The 22031-nt window shown below is 34.6% G+C and overlaps 1 protein-coding gene across 7 annotated transcripts in view; it reads left to right on the top strand.

The window, feature by feature from the left end:
- The window catches only part of Atg16 (Autophagy-related 16), a 611817-nt gene that overhangs the window by 14176 nt on the left and 575610 nt on the right, over window positions 1-22031 (top strand). For 4 of the 7 annotated variants that reach the window (XM_073960676.1, XM_073960678.1, XM_073960677.1 and 1 more), the window contains exons 4-5: window positions 9278-9366; window positions 20829-21238. In XM_073960676.1, the coding sequence (XP_073816777.1) occupies window positions 9278-9366; window positions 20829-21238 (499 nt within the window). The remainder of the gene's footprint in view (window positions 1-9277; window positions 9367-20828; window positions 21239-22031) is intronic. The other 3 variants (XM_073960683.1, XM_073960679.1, XM_073960682.1) reach the window with 1 other exon arrangement.

Here is a 22031-nt window from a genome sequence, read left to right on the forward strand (position 1 = left end):
ACACGACAAAAACCTATAATATAAACAAACTCTAACTCTCGAACGGATCAGCCGATTCGGTCCAAAATTTCGCGCTATATCTGCTGAACGGAACAACCGTCCAACCTTGGATCTCCTAATATTTTATCCAAATGTAGTTTTACTTCAGAAATAGGTCTTCTTCTTAGGGTCCCTACCCCACGAAAGTTCAAAATTTTTGTTTAAGTGCAGGATCTGTTCGGGGAACCTTTGGAAAATTATACCGATGCTATTCTTTGTGGTCCTGTTTAAGCGATATTATGTTTTTCGTGTGGCAAGTCCATACTTCCTGACATCGCCCAAAACCTCTAAGTTATACGGTGTCCAACTAAAATGACTGGTTGGCACAAAATCTATCGAAAGGAATGGCTCCATTCTTTCCTGTACACCCTCCGCAACACTTTTGAGTTTCAAAACAATTATATTTTTTACAGGGAAGCTCATACTTCCAAAATAGGCCACAAAACCTGCGTAACTTGTATTAGATTCGATATTATCAATAGGTAAAAGTTTCAATTCACACAGTCTGAGGGTACATCTCTGTCGGCAAAGCCGACTGATACCTTTTTACTTGTTCAATATTTATTTGTAATAGTTATATAGAATAAACGTTATTTTATTCATTCTTGCTACAGGAAATCATTTTTGATAAAAAAAGGTAAAAATTCGTAACCCTAATGTCCATAATTGTATGATTGCAAAGTGCCAAAACATTCAAAGGTCATACAATGCAGTATCATATTTGAATTAAAAACCCAGAAAGTATGATAGCACTCTTAAAAATGTATCATTATGAAATTCCATTATTTTCATACTTATCACTTCAGATGAAAGGTAGCACTTAGTTAAATCTCAAAGCACATGTCTGTCATTTCTCAACGACAAAATTGTTATCCATAGATAAGGTGGCTAAAGGTATTAGATTTTTTCGTTAATATTTCTTATCAGGGAATGCCTGACTCAATCCATCTAATTACAGTAGCTTATCAGAGAAAATATAAAAATAATATTACGATTATTGGTGGCGTATTGAAAATCATTATCATTATTGACTTTAGACAGGAATTCCCTATAAATATACTGCCTAAAGTCAATAATGATAATGAATTTTCAATACCTGGATTACAAATTGTCACAATTTAATTAATATATAAAGGGGTGACCCTCACTTGTAAATGTCTGAAAATCGTCTTATTTTAAAGTATAAGTAGCATAGAATATTTGGTAAAATTTGCAAGTCGATCGGAACAATATTGCCTGAGATATGAGTGTTGAAAGGGACAAATTGATTGTGTTTTCAGAAACTAAAAAAAGTGTTTTTTTCTAGAAGTCACATTTTGAAATCAAGGACATCAAAAATTATTCCTTCATTATTTTTTAAACATTTTTTGTCCGTTTTATGACAAAAAACGTCAGTATTTTAAACCAAAATTGAAATTTTGATGTTTCTGTCCACAGTTTCTATAAAACCTAATATTTAAAAAAATCGATCGATTAAGGTCAAGATCTTTATGTTCTAAAAAAGACCACACAAATATACGACGATCGGTTTGTAAGTTTTAGAGTTGGCACCGCAAAAGGCTTTAATAAAAACAGGGTTTTTACAAAAAAGAACGTAGATTAAGATGTACTACTTCAAAATAAAAAATAACTACCAAAAAAGTTTCGTAGTTTTCTTCGAAAAAGTTAAAGAAAAATTGTTTTTATTGGGCCTTACAACTGGGGCAAATGGGGGCCATCCCTTACAAAAGTTCATATGTTCTCGCTGTTAAATTCCAACAGTTTCTATGTCATTAAATAGAATATCTATTTAACTACGTAAATACATAGTATAGAATTGACTTCCACACAATTCACATTTCAATATATACTCAATGAATATTCATTGTTTGCCGCTGATTAATTCTTAATGAATGGAAAAATGTGGACACTCCCGCCAAATCATTTGTTTCACAATGAGTCAATATTTTGTTGCCATGGTGGCAGAGGAGAGTATATCGCAATTATGTTGTAAATATTTTTGTTTCGTATGGCGGTTGTTATCGAAGCTAAAAATAAATTGTAGCGCACATTTTTATTTTTTAAATTGTTTATTGATATTTATTTTCTTGTTTTGTTTTGACACACATTTATTATGATGCTTTTTCCATCATCTGTTATGGCGACTACGCTTCTCACAATGATGTGCAATTATTGTTTTTTGGGTTGCTATTTCGTAATTAAGTATTTTTAAATATAGTTGAGTAAATGTTTGTACAAACACTGAACTTTGTATGATTTTGTGTGTGGTTTGGATACATTCCAAAAAGTAAACAAATGATTTTTGAATAATTGTTGATTTTGGGGGTGAATGAAATCGGAAATCTATATAATTGCATTAAGCGCCTAAGGAACAGGTCAGGCGGAACTGTTGTAATGTCAACAATTTTAGAGATATCTTTAAGTAAAACAAAAACCAAACAAACTCAAACAAAACAAAATCTCTAAAATTATTTAAAATACATTTATAAGTGGGCTAAACTATACCACGAACCATGATAGGAATATTTTAGTATCTCAGAGCGCAAAATGTAAAATAAAAGTCAAATTGATTGGAAAATGTAGTTGGTTCTGAGTTGATTTAAAACCACTCGTGGTGTTTGCCTTGACAGCTGGCTCCGGTATTCACACTACACTTTTGTACTGCCTACGCAACAACATCAGAATGTTATGCAATCCAGCCTGAGGGGCTGATTGGCCTAGACGTTTCCGTTTGTGCCTTTTGAAAATGTTTGTGTGTACAATTTTTCTGTTTAAAATTCTCTTCAGACAAGTCAATAAAATAGAGAAATGTATAACCACAGCTACAACCTTCAAAATACCGAAAATCGGGAGGTATCGGGAGGGCTATATGAAGGCCTGAACCTAAACCGACATTTTTTAGGTGGAAAGTTTTTTATCCCTAAGGAAGACTTAATACCAAATTTCAGCCATTTCCGAGGAATATTGAGGGCATAACCTTCAAAATACCAGAAATCCGGAGGTACCGTTCTATGGGGGTTATATGATGACGTGGACCTATACCGATAAATTTCAGGTGGAAAGTTTTATACCCACAACGAAGACAAAATGCCAAATTTCAGTCATTTCGGTGGGATATTGAGGCCACAATCTTCAAAGTACAGAAAATCTGGAGGTACCATTCTATGGGGGCTATATGAAGACGTGGACCTATGCCGACAAATTTCAGGTGGAATGTTTTATACCCCCAACGAAGACTAAATACCAATTTTCAGTTATTTCGGTGGGAAATTGAGGCTACAACTTTCAAAATACCGTGTATCTGTAGGTACCGTTCTATGGGGGCTATATGATGACGTGAACCTATGCGGACAGATTTCAGTTGTAAAGTTGCATACCCCTAACGAAGGCCTAATACCAAATTTCAGCCAATTCCGTGGGATATTTAGACCACAAACCCTTGAATATATTTTTGCATATGGTTTTGCATATGCTCATTTATGCAGATATGTAAAAATATGCACGCAAAATATGCAAAAACTTCTGGGCCTAATTCGTTTTATATTGTAATAAAACGAGTTTCTGTTTAATCAGATTTTCTCTACGACCATCCTAACCATATATGCATTTGCATAGGACTCCGCTGTCTACTCATGACGAAAACACTTAAGCTGGTACTGGTACAACAACTTGTTGTGCTAATGAATCGCTAAAATTTTCGCCGTTCACTGGTGTCATGAGGCGGCACCTTGTAATTAGGGCGGCATTCTAGCAGGTCAACAAAGTTTATTTGTCAGCACTCCAAGTGCTACCGGTCAGAAACCTATTTTTGATCTTACCACAAATAAAAACGGTGTGACCGCAGATTTTGCGGCCGATATTTACATATTCCTCAAATTAACCTATCACTGACATTGTTGAAGGCTCCCTCTATATCGAGGAAGGCTGCACACAAAGTTGGATCTATTGAGAGGAATATGGAGAGTTCGGGAACTCTCCATATTCCTCTCAATAGATCCAACCACTTCGTGTAAGGCGGTATCTACTGACTTGCCTTTAATATAGGCATGCTGCGAGTTGCTTACAATAGTGGGGCCTAGATGGGACCGGATCTCGTAGTCGTGTCGTCTCTCTAGAGCTTTAAGGAGGAAGGAAGAAAGACTAATAGGTCTATAGTCCTTAGATAGTGTGTGACTTGGCTTCCCAGCTTTGGAAATGTAAGTCCCCGTTACCTCCTTCCATGGGTTGGGAATGTACGATAGACGCAAGCATTCGGTACTGGCAACCATAAAGGAGATATATAGTCCCTTATGGTTGCCAGTACCGAATCAGCCGCGTTTTGCAGCATAGCCGGTATAATGCCATCCGTCTCCAGGTCCAGGGGATTTATAGGGCTGTATGCTGTCTATCGCCCATTTTAGTCTTGGGATGCTAGTTAGTCTGTCAATCAGTTGCTCGTCCTGTGCCGTACAGCCCTGATTGTGATTTGTTTGCTGCGAATCACTCTCTAGGTCAGTACAGCCTGGAAAATGAACTTCTGACAACAGATTTAGAGTCTCTAGACCAGAGTTAGTCCACGTGCTGTTTTCTCGTTTGATACTACCCATGGGTTTGGGATTCTTGGATAGAATCTTACGAAACCTGGCAGCTTCGTTAACTCCTTCTATAGACTCAGCGAAGCAAGCCCAAGATCTCTGTTTAGCCTTCTTGATTTCACTCTTGTACTTATTGAAATTAACCCTGTAGGTATCCAAATCTGTACTGAGAGAAGATCTGCTGGCTTTATTATATGATTTCCTGGCTGCCTTGCGGAGACTAGCCAGGTCTTTACTCCACCATACCGGCTGAGATTTCTTCCCAGGGTAGGTTATTGGACAGGAATCCTCATAGCATCTCAGGAGTGACATACTTAGAGCATTTACAGTTACCTCGACTTCCTTTGCTGCGGACAATCTTTGGGGATTGCCTGCCTTTAGTTGCCAAGTTTTCAGGCTTCCGCTACAATACGGGTGGCTAACGATAAATTGAGGACACTTGCCAAATATTCAACTCAAGTTTAATTCAGTTATTTAGGCATGCCAATTAAGATTCCGTGTGGGTTTGACTCTTAGGATGATTTCGCAATTCGGATGACATCCGCAATAGGGCTCATCGTACGTTGTGGTGGTACCTCCTCGGCTGAGGGGACTGTCATATGGCTCCTCTTTGCCCTGTCGCTGTGCTCTAGAGTAAGTTCCCAACTCTTGGGTATTTAGTGTTCGTCTGACGAACTTGGGAAATTTAGTCCAATTTGGACAATTCAATTAGCAGGTATGTAGCAAGCGGCTGCAACTGTGATTATGTTCCGGAAAATTCTCTCAGCTATCCGAGGATCTGCATCCGCATCAGAGAGATGCCTATTCTCTCTGAAACGGTGATTGTAAATCATCTGAGCCCTTTCCCATTCAGAAAAGTACGGCGGTCAGAGGTTAGAAGTTGGATGGCCTGTTGGGACGGAGACGATGACACGAAGGTGTACTGAACCGAACGAAATTATGGATTACCAATGGTGATGTCTCATTCTTTTGTCTGTTGACTTATGTTGAATTATTTATATTTTTTTATACCCTACACCACTATGTGGGGAGGGTATTATAAGTTGGTTTTGGCCAAAAAGTTTGTAACGCATCGATATAATGGTCGTAGACCCATACTTATGCATACCAAAATGAATGTCTCGACGAGCTGAGTCGATCTGGCTATGTGTTTCCGTCCGTCCGTCTGTCCATCTAAACCTTGTAATCACGCTACAGGTCGCAATTTTGATCGGATCGTCACGAAATTTTGGGTGTTGATGGGGGTCCCGGAGGGGAAGAAGCCTATTGATTTTGGTGATGGTCGGATAATATTTAGGGGTCGGAATGGGCAAAAAACGTATGTGGATAAAAAGACAACGTTTTTTCCAAAGCGAATATCTCAGCTTCTATATATATACCAAAAGCAAAACCTGACAATGAAAGTGAAAAATATCACCTTTCCAATGATGTAAAGTAGGATTTTGGTGAGAGTCGAATACTATTTAGGGGTCGGAATGGGCAAAAACTTATTTGGATAAAAAGACAACGTTTTTTTCCAAAGCTAATATCTCAGCTTCTATAAGGGGTATACCAAAAGCAATGAAAATAGAAAATATCACCTTTCTAACGATGTAAAGTAGGTTCTCGTGGGTGATCAAACAACGAAGATATCACAATAGTCGCAAATTAAACCCAAATTTTCATTTTTGCGATTTTAGTTATAATGACGAATATCACAGCTTTGGCTGGGGACTTTCCAAAGCAAAGCCTTACTATGAAAGTAGAAGATCCCATCTTTACAATAATGCAAACTAGGTCGGAGTAGGTGACCAAATAACGGAGATATCGCAATATTCGATAATACATCCCATTTTTCCATTTTTTTGGAAATCACGCTACTGGGCGCAATTTTGATCGGATCGTCACGAAATTTTGGGGGCTAATGGGGATCATACAGAGAAAGAAGCCTATTGATTCTGTTGATGGTCGGATAATATTCAGGGGTCGGAAAGGGCAAACAACTTATTTGGAGAAATTTTGATCGGATTCTCACGAAATTTTGGGGGTTGATGGGGGTCTAACAGAGAAAGAAGCCTATTGATGGTTGGCATACATACCACTTTTCCATTTTTTATTTGGGTTGTACTGTCGATGCACTTAAACGCGTTTCAAAAAAATTGACCTGTGTTAATGAAGACATTCAGAGCAAAGGCGCTAATCTATCCCAATTTTAATATTTTGAATTTTATTAGTCAAAAGCTTATGAACAGGGGTAGTCGGGGCCGACTATGTGATGTAGGGTACTATAGCCTTGGCTCACTTGTTTTTGAATTGTCGATACTCTTTACCCCACATCCAATTTCATGTCCAGTTTTAAGGCAACCATAATACAATATATATATATATACTTAAGGTATTGTTGTGAATGCTTTTCCCCTCCACCGCACTTCCTGTAAGGTGGTCATGTCGGTTTTGAACTTTCCAGTGTGTAAACTACATTTTCTCCGTATTCGCAGATCATGATCCTTACAATGTCTTCTTAATTTCGATTCGACTTTTTTTCGTTGCTTTTTACCTCAGCCTTTGGTCTAATAAGGGTTTTGGGCCCAACGTTTGTTTGAACGAAATCCTTTTGGGAACATTTGGATTCGATTTAGATCTGTCCGTACGTTGTATATGTCTGTTTGGTTGGTTGTTCGCACGATAACTCTCGAACGTATATACCGATAACTAATTTCGAAAGTATTTGGGTGTAATTTTGTATAATGTTTTTCGGCAAGTGCATACTTGCTGACATAATGGTATAACATAGCTATAGGAAATGGTGACTGATGGGATCAATCTTTGCATATTGTAATAATTCTCTCAAACTCAAGTTGGAATATTGACTATATCGGACAACTCCGTACAAAAGTTCAATGCAGTTTAAGGCCTGTTAGAGGATTGAAGTCCTTCTGATTATGATTACAACGATGTAATTTTTTTCGTGCGTAGGTACATGGTTCGTGACATAATGATCCAAGTTCGAAGTTTGACTATATCGGACAACTCATTCCGTAGCTTCGATACAAAAATTCAAAATGATTGCTCAGGTTCAGTATAAAGCGCTGTTAGAAGATTGTTTTGGAAGTTTTATCGATTGAAGACCTTCTAGTTATGATTACAACGATATAATTATTTTCGTGCGCATGGTTCCTGACCATGGAATGACACAAAAGCTCTAAAAAATCCTGTGGTGGTGACTCCCCAAATTAGATACAGTTCCTTTTGGAATTCTTGCAATATAAAATGTATTATTACTTTTTTGTTTGGACTGTGTTACCCCCCGTTTACACTAGCAAGTGACAATTCTAAAAATACCAAACAACTTCTAGTATGCATTTTTTGAATGTACGTATTGAGACTACAAAAATCCTAGTATGGTTTTGTTCTGTCAGATCCACTTCCGATTTTATGGCCTCATCTAAACCAGCCTAAAACAACTGTTTTTTGCATTTATCGGGCCTTTATCTCGGGAACGATTAGGTATTTGGTCGTGCTGTCCTTGGCAATATTGTAGCCCTAAACTAGAAGGACTTATCTTATGAACAGACCACATAAGAAAAACTTCATCTAGGGCATCAAAATCGATAAAATATACAAAATTTTACTTAATTGCTGAAATTCTTGTCTAAACTATTGGGAGTTGAACCATGTAACCCTTCCCAAAAATCTTCCAAATAAAGTTCTCAACAATTCTTCAGAACATTCTGAAACTCTAAAATGATTACTTCATATTGTTTCAGCGGTATTTTGCATCATATATTTTACAACACGTATTTCAAGCACAGTTCACACCAACAGTTTATTCTCGCTTTTCGGATTACACCACATTATTGATATATTTATTAAATCGTCGTTGAAAAATGTACTGAAACAACGTGAAGAGCTGTGTATTACATTCCGCCGATTATTTTTCTAAAAGAAAACATTAAGAAAAAATATCATAAGGGCCAATCTTGTAGAGAATCTTCACTGCTACAACATTTTCTCCAGTCCCATTTCGATAAGACTTGCCGTTTTCAAGCAAAATCGTGAAAACATAACAAAAAACCCTTAACATGTGACATGTGCTAATTTTCCACAAAGCATAATGCGGGCAAAATATAGATAACACTTAACTCATCCATCATAAATATAATAATCCTATCAGTACTGGCACTCAAAACCAACATATAATAATAACGAGAGCTAGCAGAAACTGGATTGGTTGACAAATTTGCAGAAAATTCATCATCATGGGCGTTGTAAGCTTTTTAAATATTAAAAATACTAATTTTTTTTATAGTTTTACACATATTTGACAATGAAATGACAAATTGCCACCATAGACCAACAACAGCCGGACAGTTTTGCAAAAAAACCATTAAGAAAATTCCATAAAAATATGCATAAATATTTATATTATAAGGCAGGGGGAGGAACAAACATGACACTTTCTTCTGTTTGCTTAATTTTTCATATTGGACAAATTTGCCGGCTGCATAAAAAGAAAACTGAAAATGTTTCCATTTTACATATTCTAAACCAAACGGCAACAACACAGTTTGAAAAGAAAATTTCGCTAAAAAATTTATAAAACAATTAAAACATTTATTTCATCTTCTTTTACTTTTTCTACCACAATGCTGACAAAAACAACTCCCTTGGATAATATGCATCAGGATGAAAATCGTCGTTTATTGGATCGTTTAATGCACTACAAAGCAAAGGATGCTGATAAATTGAATGAAGAAAACGAAAGCTTTATAAGGTAAGTATGGATGGCTATAACGTTGTATTTTGATTTTGAAATTTCATTGTGTTTGTGTTAAATGTTTATTTGGCTTTTATTCCTTTTATTTTGTAGTTGAACAAATTGGCTTTTAGTTGATAATTTTATTTGCAAAATTTCTTTGGTTAATGGTTGCTCATTAAAATTTGTTTTTTATGTAATTGGCTCTACCAAATCCCTGCTTCCTATTTTGATCCTCATTTTAATTTCATTCATTATTTCGATCATTTTGTTATAATTTTTATTTACTAAGGCAATTAATTTTCGTAGATTATTGTTGTTTTCTTTATATTTTGTTTAGTTTTTTGCAGATATATGTACATTATGGTGACCCAAACATTTTTTTCTCTTTTTGGAAATCCTAACCCCATAATTTTTTCATTTGATCCAAAAATATTATATATGAAATTTTATGGCGATCGGTTACCGTTATCCCGTGTCACCCGAGCGATCGTTGTTTCCAAAATAGGGCTTTTGCATCAAATAGAAAACATTTAGGGGGTAGGAGTTCCAAAAAAAAAAAGAAAAATATTGGGTCGCTGTAATTGATTACATAGATACATATGTATGTACACTTAGAATTCTTCCATAGTTTTGAAGTGCTGATTATTGAATTTAATTGAAATGTAACGTCAAACTTAAAATACTTGAATAAAAAACCATTTTCAAAATTGTGAAGAAATGAATTCATAATCAAGGTGAAAATCATCAAGCAACAATTTTAGTTTTTAATGTTTTACAACACAGCCTAAAACTATACTACATTTTTAAATAAATGGCTTTGGCTTTCGTTTAACAAGTGAAGTTCTTTTTATTTGTTGGACATTTTGTCTTAACATTAAAATAAGAGCGTTTGAAAAATAGAAAATAAATGGCAGCCTTTATTCCAATAAGTGAAAGCTCAGTTGGATAAATTATTATAATGCAATTTAAGTTAACCCTGCTACTACGTTAGAAAAAAATCACATACGTTATGTTGGGGTCATTTGATGACCCATTTAGTGAAAAAATTATATAGTATACATTTTAAAAAGGTTTTTAAGCAGTGGGATAATAGTTTGAAGTGTTTATTAGAGACAATTTTTGTCTGTTCACTAATAAATTCAGTAAAGACCCAAAAATTTACGTAAATTCGATGTCAATATTATCGTCAAAAAATTTGTCACTGAACTGAAAGCATTAGGATTCGTTGTGATTGAATGTACAAATTACAACAATAAATATCAATTTGCTGTATTCTTTTTCTATTTTTTGATTTGATGTCATCTAAAACAAGAAAAATATGTAAGGAAAATGCAAAAAAAAAATAAAATTAAATTTTGACATGCCACATTATATACGCACGGGGTCATAAAATGACCCTAACATAATATGTGTATACACATGCAATAAAAAGACTTCTAAGCACAAATTTTTAATGAAACTAATAGATTTCAATAAATCTCAAAAATTCATGCACTGAGTAGTAAGGACTTTTAATTATATCCCACCATTAAGACATACGGTGATGATAAATACGATTTGGGTCATCAAATGACCCCAACGTAATAGCAGGGTTAAAATTCAATGAGTTGTGTATTTTACGTTTAAACCCAAACAGTAATTGATTGACTTATAACTAGTTTGTTGAACGGGGTTCAACAGTAAGAAGAATGAAGTACAGTGTTGTGTTTATGAACTAAGCCATTTTTATAAAATAAGATTGCATTTTAAATCCCTACAATCTCTGAATATCAAATTACGAATCCAGTTAAATTCAATAATTAGCTTGATAATTAATATAACTAAGAAAATAAGTTGTACAACATTTTTTAGCCTTCGTACATAATTTTTGTAGTGTAGAATTGCCTTTATTTAATTTGTTTGTGTTTGAAAAAAGAGTGTGGTTCTTGTTCGTGTTTCTATGTGTATTTTTTATTCAAAATTCTTTTATTTTTTTGGTATGGTCTAATGGTGTCATTGTCTTCAAATGCAAGTGATTTGGTACAATTTGGTGAAAAATATATATTTGAGGTTCTACAAAGGGATTTTCCGAAATGAATTTTCCAAAAAATATTCGTACGAAGAAGGCAGGAAAAATTAGTATTCTACAAACCCAATTAATAATTGTAAGATATCACGAAAAACAATTCTCTTAGAAAATGCCAAGAATATAGTAGGGTTAGAGGATTTTACATATTTATTCTGAACGAAAATTCCCCGTGAATTTTTTCACTTTCTCCCTTAAGTTGAAACGGGGGAAAGAAAAAATCTCATGGGGAATTTTCGTATAACCCCCCATAGATTCAATATCGAAAGGGTTTTCTTAAATAAAAATAAACATAGAAATCGAAAGAGATGCATTTTATAAAATGAAATGATATAAATAAAAAATAATATAACAATAAATAAAAATAGATGTTTGGTCAACGTGGACTTTAATATCATCGAATATAAGAAACTTGGGGTTCAAAATATAATGGACTGGTTTCTTAACCAACCCTGAAAAATATATTGGTAGAGTGTTAAAGTAAACCAGAAAATCTGGGATTGACGCTGAGAAACCTCAGGATCTTAAGGTTGCTTTGAGTGAGGGACTCCGGCAGGGATTATGTCAGTCGAAGTTCATACTGCACTATTTACATACATATGTAATTCGAAACATTTTAATTGTAGTTCGGGAATTCCATTCGCAATCTGAAACACTACAATTCTAATTCGAGGATTTCGTTTGTAATTCGTTTCATTCAATTTGAAATTCGAATTATTTCTTTTATAATTCGAATTTGTCTATTTGTAATTCGAATTTTTATACCCTCCACCATAATATGGAGGGTATAACAAAATTTGTCATTCCGTTTTTAACACATCGAAATATTCATCGGAGACCCTATAAAGTATATATCAGCAATATTGTCAATTATTTCATATTCCATTTCAGAAAAAAAGGATAAATTTTTTTCGCGCTACATTAACGATTTTTGATATGTAGGTTAAGAAAAAGATTCCCAGTACGAATCTGGTCGCGAGCCAATTTTTGGTTGTTGCGGACAAAAGTTATGGCGCTTTTATTTCGCTTTTTAAGAAAGAAAATATTATAAAAACGCTAATTATTTTAATGAGCACAATTGTTACAAAAAAGTTCTCTCGAAGTGACTTCAGCGAGTAGATAGCATAATACCTGCAAAATGTTACACAGAATTCGCGTAATGTACATAAAATTGCTAAATTATTGAATATAAGTGTACTTTTTTCAAAATTAAAGCCCATTTAGTGGTCATATAATTACATAAAAAATTCTTGTGGATCCAAACTTCACGGCAAATCAAATGAGACTGCAATCAAACAGATTGGTGTTATAGTTTGGATGTTACAGCCAAAATAAGCACATATTTTGGTCAAAAAATAATTTTTTGTTTGAAAAAATATTTTTTCACATGCATTATGTAGTAGAAAATATTGTAAAAATTTATAGGAATACTTCCTTCATTTTGCTTAAATCTCCCAATAAAATAGACGGATTTTGCTTTATTGACATTCATATTAAAGCTTTCCCATTAGGGAAGGTAATTGGGTTGATGAGGATATATCTCAAAGCTTCTGAAATGGAAATAGAGGTCAAATAACCCATTTTAATTTATATGCATTATAAAATACGTGTAAATCGCGTAATTATCAAAACCATTTTGTCCGCATGTGATTTTCATGTACAGCAAGATCATATCTTTTAATTTAAATATATTTTTCGAAATTTACATTGGGAGGTAAGATGTAGCATCGGCTGCATCCTAGCATTAAAAAACCTATAAAATATCTCTAATTTGCACAAAGTGCATACAATTTTTGTCCGCATCCGATTTCAGTGTTCACCATGAAAATCTATATCGATATATATCTATTTCAAGGCGATCAATTAAGAACCGTGGATGTAGCATCACACACTATTTTTTGGGATAAAATTAATGTAGCTCCCTTATCAGTGAAGTTTTCAAAACTCTGTTTCCGCTAAAACGAAGATGCTGTATTAGTTGTATCATTGCAGTGGAAACGAACCGCAGAAAACGCGATAAAATACGCGATATTTCCAAAAACAATTTTAGGTGATTTTTCTACTTTGGACTTTCTTGTAACTCGCGTTTTAGTGGATGGATTTTCACGGGGAATGACATATTAGATCCGGAACATAAAAAACTAAAATGTGCAATCAAGTACAGGGAAATCGAATGACAATTGTAAAAATTAGGCCCGAAAAATATGATTTTTAGAAAAATGTTCGGACAAAATTTCCGTATTTGGATGCAGATTTCTATGAAGCTGTGTAGACTACATTCACGACACATATATCGAATAACTCAGAATCGCGAGTTCTACAATCCTATACACGATTTTTTGTAAAACCTGTTTGCGGAATGAAATTAGAAGAAAATGTCAAAAAACACTGTAAAACTGGCTTCAAAATGCCAGCATCATTTAATGGTAGAAGCAGTTCAAATTTTGAAAAGTAATACATTAGTGAGATGATCCTTATTTAGTTTGCTTCTACTTTTACTTTGACAGGAAAATCGAGAGAAGTGTGGTTTACTCACAAATACGGAGAAAACAAAAAAAGACATGGTGGCTTCAACCCATTTTTACCCATTTTTTAACATAAATATAGCCACAGCTTCCACACAAATTATTTTTTAAGGCCAATATTTTTTGCCACGTCCAACAACATTTCATTTTATCCAAAAATATTTAATTTGTATAATATAGAACCACAAGTCGCGTATTCAAAAAGGGTAAACCTTGGCTTCAGCTATGTTAAATTTTCAAAAATATTGGTGATATGTTTTTGATAAGGGTAATATTCTAAGTCGCCTGTTAAAATCAAGTTACAGCTTGCAATTTTTAAGATAGAGCTTTGTAATTTGGTATAGAAGTTTATATTACTATTAGGATGTTTGGTATTGCACATGGGCTATATCGGTCCACGTTTTGATATAGCCCCCATAGAACGGTACCACCCGATTTTCGGTATTTTGAAGGGTTTAACCTCATTATCACAACGAAATTGATGGAAATTGATATTTAGTCTTCATTTGGGGAGTATAAAACTTTCCCCCACTTTTCCGTATAGGTCCAAGCCTTCATACAGCCCCCCTAGAACGTTACCTCCCGATTTTCGTTATTTTGAAGGTTGTGGCCACAGTAATCCACAGAAATTTGGTATTTAGTCTTCGTTGGGTGTATAAAACTTTCCCCCAGAAGTTTTTCGGTATAGGCTTACTACGCCTTAATATAGCCCCCATAGAGCGGTACCTCCCGATTTTCGGTATTTTTAAGGTTATGGCCACAATTATTCACCGAAATGACTGAAATTTGGTATTTAGTCTTCATTTGAGGTGTAAAACTTTCCATATTTTGTCGGTATAGGTCCACGCCTTCATATAGCCCCCCTAGAACGGAACCTCCCAATTTTCGGTATTCTGAAGGTTGTGTCTTTGCATTTGCTTTTCTCCCTCACGTACACTGTGCGTGAAAAGAAAAGAAACAGGAAATATAATTTGGTCGTTTTTTCACTCATACAATCACACATGCATTTGTTTTGTTTGTATTTCTCTGATCGGCGCTGGTATAGATAGACGTTTTGATATAGCCAGTATACTCAGCGATCCCACTGAGTTGTCTTTGTATTTGCAAAAACCAAACTGGAAACATCATTTGGTCGTTGCTTTTTCACACATACAATCACACATGCATTTGTTTTGATATAGCCCCCATAGAACGGTACCTCCCGAATTTCGGTATTTTGAAGGTTAGCTACATGGTTTTACGGAAATTGCTGAAATTTTGTATTTAGTCTTCTTCATAAACAAAAGGAAACTTATTGTTCCATTTTACTTCAACACAACTCGTGGTGGAGGGTATAACAAGTTCGGCCCGGTAAGGTAACACCGTTCTTACATATTCCATTTGAACTTATTCCGTTTGATATCCGAAACAAGAAATATTACTAAGTTTTTGGTTGCATTGGTTTTATATTTGGCTTTTTGAATTACGAATAAAATGTTTCGAATTTAAATGGAATAATACAATTTTCAAATTAAATAATTTGAATTACACCTTAAATAATTCAAATTTCAAAAGAATACGAGTAATTCGAATTACCAATGTAATTCTCGAATTGCAATTAAAATGTTTCAAATTACAGCAGCCAGGTGTCGAACTGTCAAGGTAGAGTTGTGCTTATGTATACATCTCGCCGATAAATAGATGTTATACCCTCAACTTTAGCCATCTTTGGGGGGTCATAACCTGTACTTGGATTCTAGTTCCATGAAGAATATTTTCTTTATAATATTTTCATTTGACTCCTTTATAAAATTGTCAATTCACATTTTCATAAAAAGAGAATTGAGCCTCTGGTCTGGTCTGAGTTGGTCCTAGGTAATGCCAAGAGGGGTATATCCCTAGCTGAGCAGATCTAAGCTCTATGTTTTGCAGGGTCCCTATCAGAATTAATGCAGGGAGTCACAGTGCGCCAGATATAACCATCGTGTCTCTTTGTCTGATAAATTACGTCATCTGAGAACCCTTCGTTGTCTTGGACCAAACAATTCTTCCTACAATTATCTCTATAAGCATACCGCTCGACTTCATCACATCTGAATTGAAAGAAAGGACTTTCTGCGACCTCTTGACTACTGCTACCGTTGGTCGAATACACGAAGACAGATCGAATTTCCTAGCAGTGGCGGCGGGTTAGCAAATTAGCGCGATGACCTGAGAATGCAAGTTAACAGGTTGGTCGGTGAGCACAATTTCCTAGCAGAGGCGGCGGTTTAGCAAATGAGCGTAGTGAACATCGCCGAGCCAAACCTAGATTCAGGGAGCTGAGACTGCAAGTTAACAGGTTGGTCGGTGAGCACAAAGGGAATAAGTCTAAAGAGTTGCAACTTTGGAGTCAGAATAAATGAATTGTGGAAAACGCTTAAGTCGCTTTCAAACACTGAAAAGAAGGAAATAGGTGCGCAAGTTATTTTAATTGCTAATTTGTCGAGCAACCCGGTAGATACAGGTCTAAGAGGATTACGTCACATTAGATTAGATTTATTCCTGTCGAGTAGGAGCCACCACAATTTACAATGGATGATGCAAATGCAATTGTCATTAAGAATGTTAAATCATTTAAAGGGTTGGGTCCTGACAAAATCCACATGGTATTGCTGAAACATCTGGTTGAGCCGGGAGTAGTTCTCCACCTATGGTTACAAACACATAATTCAAACCTGCCAGAATGGCGCCCTGAGGACTGAGGTACAACACAGCAAAGTGTCGATGTAGTACATATTTGGATGTAACCGCCGTAAGCCGGACCGGATTCCCTCACCCAGGCACACCAGAGTCATTCATGGTCTGGAGAAAACGAGAACATCTATATCAACGGTCCTATCAGTTGCGAAGGCAGTACAAAGGAACAGTGAGAACGCTCCCATCCAACGCAGCAGAAGAACGCCAGATGCCAAGGCAAACATTAGTGGTTTTAGCTCAGTTAAGATCCGGACGATGCCGCCGACTCAATTCGTATTAGGCTGCATGTGGATTCCAAAGATGACATCCTGCATTTGTTTGGCTCCGCTAACCCTACTCACCTGTTTCCTGATTCTTTATGGACGGTTGCAGAATTTTTGAATATGAATATGGAGGAACCAGAACCAGGTCCCTATTCCACGAAACAACTTATCGCTTTTCACTTTGCACTTATCAAAAAGTAGCTATTTTGAAAAGTGATAATTTTTTTTATAATAATTGTTCCACAAACATCCCATAAGGGACAAGGGAGACTTCTCTCATATCAATGAGTGCACCCGATTCATATTTAGCTCAATGATATGGGACCTACAGTTTATCGCCGAGTCCGAACGGCGTGTCAAAGACACCACTTCTGTAGAGAAGTTTTACATGGCTAAAATACTCAGGAAATGTCGCCAACATTACTGAAGGGTATTTTGCCACCGTTGAAAAGTGTTTTGATGTTGCCTGGCCGAGGAATGGAACCCACGACTTTATGTGTGCAAGGCGGGTGTGCATACCATTGCACCACGGTGTTCTACAAAATTACTTTTCAGTTTCACTTTGTACTTAGCAAATTTTAGTATTACTGTTCTCTTTCGCAAAGTAAAAAATGGGACGCGAGAACAAAAATGAAAAGAAAGTGCCGTTATTAATTATTATTAAGTATTATTATTAAGTAATGAAAAAATAAAATAAAATAAAATAAAATAAAATAAAATAAAATAAAATAAAATAAAATAAAACGAATTAAAATAAAATAAAAATAATAATATAAAAAATGAAATGAAAATAAAAATAAAATAAATTAAAATAAAATTAAAGTAGAATAAAATGAATTAATATAAAATAAAAATAAAACAAAATAAATTAAAATAAAATAAAACATAAAGCAAAATAAAAATAAATTAAAAATAAAACAAAATAAAAATAAAATAAAAGTAAAACAAAACAAAGTAAAAATGAGTAATGAAAAAATAAAACAAAATAAAACGAATCAAAATAAAATAAAACAAAATAAAATAAAAGTAATAAAATAAAAAAAATAAAAATACAATAAATTAAAATAAATATAAAGTAGAATAAAATGAATTTATATAAAATAAAAATAAAATAAAAAATAAAATAAAAATAAAACAAAATAAAAATAAAATAAAAATGACATAAATTAAAAATACAAAATAAAATGAAAATAAAACTAAAATACATACATTAAAATAAAATGAAAATAAATTAAAAATAAAATAAAACAAAATAAAATAAAAATAAAATAAAACAAAATAAATTAAAATAAAAATAATAAAATAAAAATAAAATAAAAAATAAAACAAAATAAAAATAAATTAAAAATAAAACAAAATAAAAATAAAATAAAGTAAAACAAAGTAAATTAAAGTAAAATAAAAATAAAACAAAATAAAAATAAAATAAAAGTATAACAAAATAAAAACAAAATAAAAATAAAACAAAATAAAAATAAAATACAAATAAAATGAAAATAAAATAAAAAAACTCTGAAAGAGGGTTTAGTCTTAGTGTAAAGCCGAGAAACATCGATTTGTGGGGTGCTTTGGAGGGGGTTGTTCGAAGGTTGGTAGTTCGGAATGGGGTTGTTCGTAGGGTGGAAGTTCAGAAGTGAGTAGTTCGCCGGGAGGAAGTTCTGAGGGCGATGGTTCTTAGGGTGGAAGTTCAGAGGAGGTGCTTCGGAGGTTGGATGTTCGGAAAAATTAATTCGATCCTTATAATTTCTTGTCATTACCGTGTTTTCAATATTTCCGTACAAAATCTCCCGTCGTAACGTTTTAAAAACTTTACTTGTTTTAACAACGTGCATTGGCAAAGAGGACGTTTACCCCACAAATTTTAGGCAAACTTATCAAAATTTGGTCTGCAAAAACAAAATGCAAAGTTTTTTGTGGAACGAAAGATCACAATTTTTTGCAAAATTTTAGCAAAATATAGTTTGCAGTTACAACTTTTCACTCAGCAGAAGAGGACGTTTGTGGAAACTTAGCAAATCCAACTTATCTTTAGCAACTTATCAGGGTTCTGTGGAACGCAAAAATTGGCAAATTGTCAAAAATATTACTAAGTGCAACATGAAAAGTTGATAAGATGTTTCGTGGAATAGGGCCCAGATAAGTGAATAAAATATACGAACGAACACATTTGCGTTGCTACAACAACAACCTATCGCTACCCACCCACATCGTGCCCGAAATCTGAAAAATGGGCTGGGTGGTCCTGCTATTGCTATTGCTTTTGTCTCTCGTAGCGAAGACTTTTGAGGCTTATTCCTTTCCTGACTCCGATCCTCCAGCAAAGCACTACAACAGTGCTAAACGCAATTTCCAACCAAAACAAAAGGCTTTGATACTGTTAAGCATCCCACACTCTTTGAGGACATCGAGCAATGCCGAAGGGTGGACTTAGTTTGGAATGTTTGATAATCAATTATATGTAGCTTGAACTCTTTCTTAGTTCGGCTTATGGAACAAATGTTCTGTAAAAGGCCAGCTAAGTAAGTAAGTAAGTAGCTTGAAGTCAGGAACAAGAGGTCGAAGCTACGCACAGTGAAAGAGTGAGTTCTTGGGAACTCTTAAAACGGCATTGAAATGGTTGTGTATGCGATATTGGTCTTCTGAATAGAGTAGATTCACGTGGATCTCCGTCACAATATCCAATCGAATTTGTTGCATCTTTATATTTAGGCTTCCCATTGCAGAAAATTGTTCATTGGACACATTTCGAAAGCTAGGAAAATTGTTCGTGGGTAAGATTAACGGTTCATCTTCGAATCGAATATGAAGTCGAAGCTGTGAGAAAATTAGTCTAGAGTCAAAGATTAACCAAAAAAAGTAGTGGAAGCCTTGATCTGAAAAATGTTGAGCAATTTACAAAACACAATATGTAGTGAAATTTATGGGTTAGTCGCCGACTTAGGGTGATTCATTTGTCATTTTCGTTCTTTTTTGAGATACTACTAACCATTACCTTGAGAACGCCTCACATGAAAAAAATTGGTTTTAATTTTTAACAAAAATATAGATTTTTCTGATTATCGCCATATCCAGTTTTGTTTTCAAAATTATGAGGATTCAAACATCTATACAGGTTAGTTTGCATGATCATTAAATTTGATTAAACGAGCAGTAAGGGTATTGAAAATTATGTCTTTAGGTAAATGCATGAAACTGAAGTATTTTTCATAATCATTTCTTATTTCAGTACATCCTCGTCTGTTTGCCATTAACTAAAAAAGTGTTGTCTCCCATCTTCATTGCCAATTTTCTCACATTTTTTCATTACTAATTTAAACATAAAAAAACACTCCATTTTCACATTCATAACTGTCACAATAATCCATGCATTGAATGCAAAATTTTCAAAAATTAGCCTGAAAACATAACGGTAACGATACAATTCCAGTTTTGAAATTTAAAAGCATTTACCCTCAAATAAAACAACCACCAACTACCACCAAAACGCTTAACTATGTTTGAATTTAGAAAAAACTGAAATCTTTTTAAAATTAAAATGCGTCCCTATTTAGAGGTCTGCAAAGTAACGTTCTTTTTTTTAAGAAAATAAAATAAAATAGAAAACCAACAGAAACCAACACTATTTTTCTTTCTTTTCTCTCCTCTTTTTTTCATATTTTTTTCTTATGTGTGTTTGTGTGCGTGTGTGTATGTGTGTAAATGTTGATGATAATCCAAAATCAAATCAAATATTAAAAACAAACTACCAATTACTACAACAACAACACCCAACATAAAATGTTGCAAAAAATACAAACTTTTCGACCAAATCCCCTTTTGGCCTCTCAAAAAAACCCAAAAAAAACACTCAAAATCCAAAATCCAAAACAAACACACAAATTCCATCTGTAATTTTACGATATCTAGAAAAAGACTGCCGTCAATTTTCAGAAAACGTTCCGACAAACTGAAACGAGAACTTGAGGACGCTGTACGTGAACCCAATTCATCATTTACCCATCATCGTAATTCATCGGGATCTTCAATACACGGCGGCGCTGGTGGTGACGCCTACGACGACAGCGACCGTGATACCTTAAGTGGTGATCATAACATTGAAACCGGCTGTGATGCGGAAATGTATGGTACACCGCAAGATCCATTTCACACTGGCGGCGGTATGGGCAGTTATATGAAGAGTGCAAATCCAACAAATATTTATATGAAATTTGAGGCACATGAAACAGAATCGCATGCGGTACGTTGGGCTCCGATTGAACGTGTCATAGCGACTGGTGGTGCCGATCGTAAGGTCAAGCTGTGGGATGTGGGGAAAGGTAAGTTAGAACATGTTATTGTTTGTTATAAGGCAGTTTCTAACTTCTTCGTACCGGATAACACCTAACATTTATTGACAAAATTGCTTGAATCTAAAAACTGAGTCTTCTACTCTTTCCGTGCTAATTCTAGACAATTCTAAAAAATTTGTTGACCAGAATTCTTTAGTTTTGAACTTAAGAGAATAAATTTAAATTTTTAAGAGGTTATGGCCATTGCAAATGTCACAAAATTTTTATTGGCTTATTTTAAAGTACAGTTAGAATATAATATGTTGCAGAAAATTTCGAGTCGATCGCACAAAAATTGGGTAAGAAGATATGAGAATAAGAAAGGAAAAATTCATTGTGGTTCAAAAGCCGTACCCACTGTAAAAAAATTACGGATAGGTATATGGCGAAAAACTGCAATTTTTATACCCTCAGCATTTATGCTAACGAGGGTATATACACTCTCATACGGGCAAAATGTGCCTTGTCGAAATAATGTTTTTAGACCCCAGTTTTGTTTGTTGAGTTAGCCATGTCCGTCCGTCTGTCTGGCTGGCTGGAGCGCACGATAACTCTCGAACGGATCAACCGAATCGGTCCAAAATTTGGCTTCCGTAATATTTTGTCCAAACTTAGTTTAAGTTCGAAGATGGGTTATATCGGTCCACTCCTTCCGGTACCTCCCCACAAAAGTTCGGAAATGTTCGGAAAATTTGTCCGCACGATAACTCTTCACATCGTAAAATTTCTACCAGACTTAGATAATGTTCCAATATGGACTCAATCGGTCCACTCTTTCTGG

The sequence above is a fragment of the Musca autumnalis genome, unplaced genomic scaffold (genome assembly GCF_047663935.1).
Source record: "Musca autumnalis isolate F117 unplaced genomic scaffold, ASM4766393v1 scaffold_1, whole genome shotgun sequence".
NCBI lineage: Eukaryota > Metazoa > Arthropoda > Insecta > Diptera > Muscidae > Musca > Musca autumnalis.